An 8,815-nucleotide genomic window follows, 5' to 3' on the forward strand; every position below is an offset into this window, starting at 1 on the left:
GCTGTTGCTGCTCTGTCTTTGATACAAGACTTGTTTCCTCATTTCATTCAGACCTTCACCCACAATCCCCAATCGCCCTTTAACTCCCCTTCTATCCTACTTTGTTTGGTTTATTTATAGCACTTAAAACCAGGTCACCTGCTATATATTTACTTACTTACTCTTCTGTCTCCCCCTGTAAAGAAACGTCTCCTCCATTGAGGCCAGAGACTGTCCACTGCCGCATCCCCAAGGCCTGGATTAGGAAGCACCTGGCACACAGTAGGTCCTCAATAAGTATGTGTTACTTAACTGAATAAAGGAGTGTCCTTGCCTTTGCTCAAGCCATTCCCTCCCCCTGGAATGCTTTCCCTCTCCTGCCTGCTTTCCTAACCCCTGCAAGACTCAGCCCTCCCCTCTACTCCTCCAGGAAGCCCTCCCTGGCGAGCTGGGCTCTGAGCCCCGGGAGAGTGCTTGTTCTTGCCCCTCGGCTACTGTACTGCCTGATGTTAGGTATAAGTAGGCTTTGTGGCAGATAAAGACTGAGGTGGCGATGACAGGCAGAAGAGAACAGGCCAGCTTTATTGGGGTGAAAGAGAGGGGAGGGAGTGCTCCATAGGCTCCGGGCCAGGGGAGAGCTGCCGGGGGAGTAGCCTGGGACTGGGATGCAGGGTCACTTCTTCCACTCCTTCTTCTCATAGTCCCACCGGGAGGCCAGGCCTTGCACAGGGTTGCCCTTCATGTCCAGGATGCGCTGGAGCTGCTTGGCCTTCCACTCATCCGTCAAGGTGATGGGCTTCTCAGGGAACACTGCAGGAAGGCACGGGGTAGGGACAGGGCCGCCCTCTCCCTCTGAGCCAGGGTCCCAGTGACAGGGGTAGGGTGCCCTGCATGGAGGCGCTCCCTCCACCCTGTCCGTCTCCCCGTCAGACTTCCTAAGCTGCACTCCACAGACTTCCGTGTTCTGACCCCAACTCTGCCTTCGATTTGATTCGCTGTGGGAACTGGGTCAAGGCCCTCCCCTCTGAGCCTCCGTTTCTTCGCCTGCGGTGTGGCCCAATGGAACGGGAGCACTGGGCTGAAGCCTGTCTGGATTCAAGTCCTAGATCTACCTCTCTCTTGCTGTGTGACTTTGAACAAGTCACTTCATCTCTCTGAGCCTCAGTTTCCTTACCTGTCCAAACCAGGTCCTAGCCACTAGGGATGTGGGGATTAAACGAGTTACTATTTATAAAACGATTTGCATAACGTGGTAGCTACTCTAACCTACTCAGTTTGCTCCACTATTTAGGAGGAATCCAGGAGATGGTTTCTTTTCCTTCCTGAAGGGGGTTGGGAGTAGGAGGTAGGATAGAGGCGTTCACTTTAAAAACCAGGGGAGGCCCAGCCGAGTAGCTTGGTTGGCTGGACATCAATCTGGTGAAAACAAAAAGGTTGTGGGTTTGATCCCTGTGGGGCGCCTATGGGAGGCAGCCGATCGAGGTCTCTCTCTCTCCCTCTCTCTCTCAAATCAATAAAATCATATCCTCAGTTGAGGGTTTAAAAAAAAATCTGGTGAGGACAATACTTAACCCAAAGGCTGAAGCACCCATGGGGCATTTTAGGTGCCTTCACGTGTGGAGCAGGGAAGGGCTGGGACCACAGCGTCCATCACCACTCAAGTCTTACTGCACTTCCTGATCCATCTGCCCCCGAGGCTGACTCAGCCTGCCTGCCGTCCACCCCTGGTCCTTTATATCCCAGTGGGTGGGCAAGAAAGGAAAAATCTTTATGGGCACCTTTAAGTACCAAACATTGAGCTAGATTAGAATTTTTCCAAAGGCTCTCTCATTTCCTCCTTATGCAAGGCAGGAGTGCCCATCACACTTTTACAGTAGAAACAAGTGAGGCCACTAGAGGTCAACGGACTGCAGCTCTTCTTCAATATCCTCTCCGGTCCGCCAGAGCCGTGCTTCTCAACCCGCCGTGAGCATCAGCCACCTGGAGGGCTGTGCAAACACCGACTGCTGGCTCCACCCTCAGGGTCTGACCCAGGAGATCCAGAGTGGGGCTGGGAATTTGTATTTCTAACAAGTTCCCAAGTGGAGCTATTGGTCCAGGAACCACACTTTGAGAATCACCCTTTTATAGTAATAAATGGTCAACTGGGTATAGGACAACCCTGCTAAAGACTAAATTTCCCAGTTTTCCTTGTGGCTAGATATGGTCATATGATCATTTCTAGCAAATAGAATGTGAGCAGAAGTGGTGTGTGCAACTTCTGGACCTTAAAAATGAGAGCCTCCTCCCTTCCCCTCTTCTTTACTGGAATGTAGGCTAATGGCTGGAGCAGGAGTAGCCATCTTTTTTAAAAATAAAAATTATTTTTTGATTTATTGATTTCAGAGAGGAAGGGAGAGGGAGAAAGAGATAGAAACATCAATGATGAGAGAGAATCACTTACTGGCTGCCTCCTGCACACACCCCACTGGGGATCGAGCCCACAACCCAGGCATGTGCCCTTTGCTGGAATCGAACCTGGGACCCTTGAGTCCACAGACTGACGCTCTATCCACTGAGCCAAACCAGCTGGGGCTAAAAGTAGCCATCTTGTATGTCAGGAAGACAGCTACATGTTAAGGATGGCAGAGCAACAAGGCGCAAGAAGCCTGACATTGTGGAGTCCCCATACTTCCTATGGCCTTTTTGTGAGACAAGAGCAAAACCTTTATTTTGTTTAAGCTCGAGTATGTTGGGGGCTCTGTCACAGCAGCTGAAACAATGTACTGAAAAATTCATGTTTGCCCAGCCAGCATGGCTCAGTGGTTGAGCATCAACCTATGGACCAGGAGGTCACGGTTCAATTCCCGGTCAGGGCACATGCCCCTGTTGCGGGCTCTATCCCCGGGGGGAGGTGGGGGGGATGGCCCTCCAGGATTCCTTCTCTCTCCCCTTTGGGTTCTCACAGATGCTTGAACACACCTCACTCTAGCCGCGTATCCAGCATTGCAGTAACAATATCACTCGTAACTACAGCTGACCTACAGCTCTTTCTCATTCAAACCTCACAAGAGTCCTGAGATGTGGGCACTGTTATTCCCATTTTACAGATGGGGCAATTGAGGCCCAGAGAGGTAGAGTCCCTACATTCCCACTCAGACAGCTGTGCTCTGCCCTTCACCCTCCGCCTCTTTGGGGGACTTTTCAGAATCTTTAGATGAGTGCCAGCATAGTTCCCTTATAAGAGCTTGGCTGCTGGCTGTGGCCGCAGGGCATGGCCCAGGGCAGCAGTCAGGTGAGATGCTGCAACTCACCATAGACCCGCTGCCACCAAATAAGCAGAGCGGTGAATCCACAGAAGAAGAAGACACAGCCCATCACTGTCTTCCACTCATTGGAGCGATGATTCATCTCCGCGAAGGTCTCATGGAACTGGAGCCGGTACACTGGGGAAGCAGGTAAGGGGGGGGGGGGGGCTCAGGTGCAGCCATCCCAAGGGCCCCAAGCCTCCCCTCCCTGCAGCAGATGCTGTCCATCCAGCAAATTCTTATCAAGCATCTATTGTATGCAAAGCAGGGTCTGGAACTGGTAGCCCAGGGCACTTCTGGTGGCCATAACTTGGAGTCACACATCCCCCCTGCCCCTCAAGGTCAGGCCCCTGCTCCCCCATCCACCTCACCTGCCTCTCTCTGCTCTGTCCCCTCACACCACTCACTCAGTGCTGCCAGAACCCTCCATGCTCTCCTGCCCCCCTATCTTTCCCCATGCTGTTCCCCTATCTAGCAGCACCCTCCTCCTCACCATTCAGGGCCAGCTGGAACGGGCCTTCCTCTAGATGGCCCTCCAGGACACCATCTCTCTCTCTCTCTCTCTTAGGTCCTCACAAACACTTGAACCCCGCCCCCCCCCCCCCCCCCCGCCACTATCCTGCATTACAGCTATCTGGGTTGGTGTCCGTTCCCCCACAGGATGGGGAGCACCCTGATGGCCGGAACCATCTGGGGGATTCACTCCCGTGTCCCCAGCATCCTCTAGCATCAGGCTATGCACAATAGTTGAGTGAATAAAAAGAATGAACAGCCGAGACCGGTTTGGCTCAGTGGATAGAGCGTCGGCCTGCGGACTCAAGGGTCCCGGGTTCGATTCCGGTCAAGGGCATGTACCTGGGTTGCAGGCACATCCCCAGTGGGAGATGTGCGGGAGGTAGCTGATCGATGTTCCTCTTTTATCGATGTTTCTGACTCTATCCCTCTCCCTTCCTCTCTGTAAAAAATCAATAAAATATATTAAAAAAAAATGAACAAAAATGAAATTCTCCCCTTGGGTATGCATTCAGGTGTTTGGGGTTTTTTGGCTGTTGTAGGTGGGGGCTCGTCTGTCCTACTGCTCCCTGATGGGCCCTTCTTTGCAAAGCCACCGCCAGCCCATTCTCCCCAACCAGTCCCACCCTGAGACCTACAGGCCACCTTCTCGGCATGGCTCAGCTGGGTCCAGCTGCCCTTCTCCTTCTCCTTCAGGGCCCGCTGCTCGGCGTTGAGCTCTGTGCAGAAGGGGTCGTCTGGCATGGGGTAGGAGCGCTGGGCATGGTAATTGGTGTAGGGGGCCGTCTTCCCCTTGCTGTGGGCTGTGGGTACAAGGAAGGAGCTGAGTGCAGGCTGCCCCTGGGACATTCCAGCACGAACCATAATATTAAGAGAGAGGGTTGCATTTACTGAGCACGGACTGTGCCAGGAGCCATTCTAAGGCCTTCAGGTAAGTTGACTCATTTACTCCACATCACTCTGAGCCAGGTGATGCTGTTACCTCCATTTTACAGATGAAGCAACAGAGCAGCAAGTGACTTGCTAAAATTCACAGAGCCAGAAGGACCAGGGCCAGGGCTGCAATTCAGCCCCCCTGGCTTCCAATCCTGTGTTCTCTGGGAGGATCCGCGGTAAAGAGGGCAAGTCGGGCAGAGGCAATGGTGAGCAAAGGCTCATGAGAGAAACCAGAGCTGACAGGTGTGAAAGTGCTCTGCAAACTGCAAAACAATAGCCACATGCCTCTCTTTCTTTCTTTATTTAATAATCAATTTTTATTGATTTCAGAGAGGAAGGAAGGGAGAGAGAGATGGAAACATCAATGATGAGAGGGAGTCATTGATCAGCTGCCTCCTGCAGGAGCCCTCCTGGGGATCGAGCCTGCAACCCGGGCATGTGCCCCTGACTGGAATCGAACCCGGGACCCTTCAGGCCTCAGACCGACGCTCTGTATACCTTTAATAGGGATCAGGGGCATGGCTCTGGAGTCAGTTTGGTTTGAAACTCAGTTTCTCCCCAGCCCAGCCCCAGCCAGCCCCTTCGCCTCACTGCGCTTCACTGCCCTGGCACACAGTAGATGCGCCGTAAACAACACTGATCAACAGAGAGGCTGGTTTACTGCTGGCCTCCATTCCTGGGTGCTCTCCCTCATGGCTAAGCCCTCGAGGGCTCCACTCCAGTGTCCAGAAAAAAGGCCGGGCACTCGGAGAGTCTCAACAAAGCTTCTACTTACCGTCACCAGAGAGGCCCACAAGGACGGCATTGGAACTGCTTTGAGCAGGAGTCCTGGCTCTTTGAATATCTAGGCCCCTGGGCCAGTTTGTTCATCTGAGAAATGGAGATGACAGCACAGCCTCCACCTCACGTGGCTGTTGTGAAGTCTAGATGTGTTAATCTGTATAAAATGTTTATCACAGCTAGGGGTACATAGTAAGGGCTCGATAAATGTTATTTGTTTGTAAATAAGTAAATCAATCAATCAGAAAGGCCCTCTGCTAGCTGGCTGCAGCCTCTCCTGCTTTCGGCATCTTCTGACTGGCACTGACACCGGGTCTGCCAAGGAGGTCCCAGGTTCTGTCAGCACCTCCACCTCAGGACACAAAGGCTGCAGGGGCCTCAGGTTTAGGGGTCAGGCCCTGAGGAAGCTTGGGGTGCAGGAGCTCCATTTCCTGGACCCAGGAGTGGGACTGTGGGAAGTGGCTTTGGGTAGACCCACCTGGAAGGGACAGGGCAGCCTGCAGACAGCACTCCTGCCCCTGCCTTGGGGTCAGGCAAGGGAGGGGGTGCCCGAGTCTTACCAGTGTCTCCTGGGTTGTGTATCCCTCGAGTTCTAAGTCCTGGCTTCCTCAGCACCAACCTCCGGGCAGCTCTGAGGAACATCTGGGGGGTGTATGTGAATGAGCCCACACACTGCCCTCTGACCCTACCCTTAGGGCCTAGGCAGAGAAACCATTTTCACAGGTGTGGGGGGGGGGGGGGGGAGGCGGGGGGTTCTAGTATTTCAACGTCTCCCTCAGGCCCCGGCCCTTCTAGTTTTGTCTTGTATCCCCATGGGGGTAAATAGGGGTCCAAGACATTTGGAGCTCCCTCCTGGGACCTCAGTTCCCCATCTGAGAAGTGGGAGGAGGCCTAATTCTTAAGGCAGGGTCTGAATAGTTTGGGGCTGGGGGCCTGGGTCCTACTTCCTGCCCCAGCTCAGCCTGGGTTGTTTGCCCCCCAAGAGACAGGGTGGGAGTCCAGGTAGGAGGAAGCAGGTCGTGGGGCTGCCTCTCTTCCCGCAGGCCATCTGCCATCTCTGCCAGACAGTCTGCCCGCCCCCCCCTTTCCCTCCCTAATTGGCTGCCTACGTGCAGGAGAGCCTGCTCTGCTGGATCCAGTGGAGGAGGGGGACAGGATGAGCCCAACCCCCCATGGGGGGGGGGGAGTCTCAGGGACTGACATTCCATGGGGGTGGGGAGGGACTTTAGAGGAGGACAAGGACCAAAATGGGTCAGAGAGAGGAAAAGGAGCACACATCTGGAGAGGGTAAAGGGGCATCCATTTCTGAAAAGAGAAAGAGCCCACCACACCTGGGGAGGGGGCACCCACTAATTATGAAGGAGTATACCATGTGTGGTAAGTGGGAGAGGGTCCCCCCTTTGGGAAGGAAGGGCTCCCCATCAGTGTTAAGTGGGTGGGAGAGCCCCACGGATGGGGAAAGGGAAGGAGTAATCTGTTTTTGGGGAAAGAAATGGCACCCCATATGCGAACAAAGGATAATTCCCCAGGAACCCCCTCCCCCTCTTCCAGGGCAGGGACCACATGGGGGAGTCCAAGTCGCATTCCCCACTCCTGAAGCCGGGGATCTCCCCACCACTTACCTCCCAGCTCTGCTGTAGGAGAGACCCAGGTCTGCTGAGCGAGTAATGGAGAATGAGCTGCAGAGGGACCCGCGCTCAGACGCCCTCCCCTGGGCCCGCCCCAAGCCTTTCCCAAGGCCGCCCCTGCGTGGGAAGTGGGGGCAGGGGAACGTGAGAACGTCCTGCCCCAGAGGGGCGTGGGAGCGCCCAGCTCACCTCCCTGAGGGCTCCGAGCCACAGCCTGGGGAGAGGGACTGCACAGTGTCTCCCGCCCACGAGAGTCCTGTCTCTAGAGACCCTGAGACTGCAACCCAGGGCACAGCTGGCCTTGTGTCCTGGCTGACCCAGCCTCCCGTTGGGTAGTTCCCAGAGCTGGATCTCCCTGCCTCCACACCTTTGCTCATTGCTCTTCCTTCCACCTGGAATGCTCTCTTAGGGCCTTTGCAGACCCAAGTCAAATGCCAGCTTTCCAACCCAGACTCAATGCCTCCTCTCCAGGAAGCCCACAATTTTCTAAAATCTGGAAGCTGGCCTGTGGTGTAACATTTCACTCCCACACCCCCATCCCCAATGAGAGGTGAAAAAAGCCTCCCTGTGGGGTTCAAATCATAGCTGTGGCCTTCAACATGTGGCCTAACCTCTTGGAGTGCCTGTTTTCTTTTCTAAAAAAAAGATTTAATGATAGTTTCTACCTCACATGGCTGTTGTAAAGATTAAGTCAATAGAAAAGCATCAAACACATTTCTTCAAGAACTACAGGCCCAGTGCACGAAATTTGTGCACTGGGGGGGGGGGGTCGCTCAGCCCGGCCTGCGCCCTCTCGCAGTCCAGGACCCGCACTCCTTACCGCCCGCCTGTTTGCTGCTCTTTAGTGCTGCTGCAGAGGAGGGAGAGGCTCCTGCCACTGCCACTGCGCTTGCCAGCCATGAGTCCAGCTTCTGACTGAGCAGTGCTCCCCCTGTGGGAGCGCACTGACCTCCAGGGGGAAGCTCCTGCATTAAGCGTCTGCCCCCTGGTGGTCAGCATGCATCATAGCGACCGGTCGTTCTGCTGTAAGGGTCACTTAGGCTTTTTTTAAATTTATTTTTTTAATAAAAAAAAATTTTCTTTATTGATTAAGGTATTACATATGTGTCTTTATTCCCCCATTGCCCCCCACGCCCCCACTCATGCCCTCACACACACACACACACACCCCCGCCCAGTGTCTGTGTCCATTGGTTGGGCTTATATGCATGCATACAAGTCCTAGGCTTTTATTATATAGATTATTTATTAAGACCTATTACAGCTGGCATTTATTATCTATTGTTTACCAGTTTAAGATATAGAGCCAAACAAACCAAACACAATCTCTACCCTTATAGGGCTTACAGTCCAGTTCCAAGCAGAGAAAGAGACTTGTGCAAAGGCCCAAGAGCAGAAAAACACAGGTGTATTCAAAGAACAGAGAAAGGTGATCTTGGTTAGTATGTAATGGGCAAAAGGGAAAGTTGGAGTGGGGTTGGACCACAAAGCAGAGCCTCAGAGGCCATGGTATGGATCTTAGATTTTATTTTATAAAAAAGGAAGGTCGCCCTAGCTGGTTTGGCTCAGTGGATAGAACATTAGCCTGCAGACTGAAGGGTCCCAGGTTTGATTCCAGCCAAGGGCACATGCCCAGGTTTCAGGCTCCAGCCCCAGTAGGGGGCGTGCAAGAGGCAGCCAGTCGATGATTCT

General features: G+C 53.6%; 1 protein-coding gene across 1 annotated transcript; it reads right to left on the reverse strand.

Annotated features, from left to right (window-relative positions):
• Positions 1 to 538: 538 nt before the first annotated feature.
• LOC118663651 lies at positions 539 to 7,238 on the reverse strand. Its single transcript, XM_036323489.1, has 5 exons — positions 7,118 to 7,238; positions 6,056 to 6,137; positions 4,418 to 4,582; positions 3,273 to 3,404; positions 539 to 789 (listed from the first exon to the last, which is right to left on the reverse strand). Exons 2-5 carry the CDS (start codon positions 6,135 to 6,137, stop codon positions 653 to 655), a joined length of 516 nt encoding a protein of 171 aa, XP_036179382.1. The 5' UTR covers positions 7,118 to 7,238; the 3' UTR covers positions 539 to 652.
• Positions 7,239 to 8,815: the final 1,577 nt, after the last annotated feature.

This window comes from Myotis myotis, unplaced genomic scaffold (assembly GCF_014108235.1).
Source record: "Myotis myotis isolate mMyoMyo1 unplaced genomic scaffold, mMyoMyo1.p scaffold_m19_p_9, whole genome shotgun sequence".
NCBI classification, from domain to species: domain Eukaryota; kingdom Metazoa; phylum Chordata; class Mammalia; order Chiroptera; family Vespertilionidae; genus Myotis; species Myotis myotis.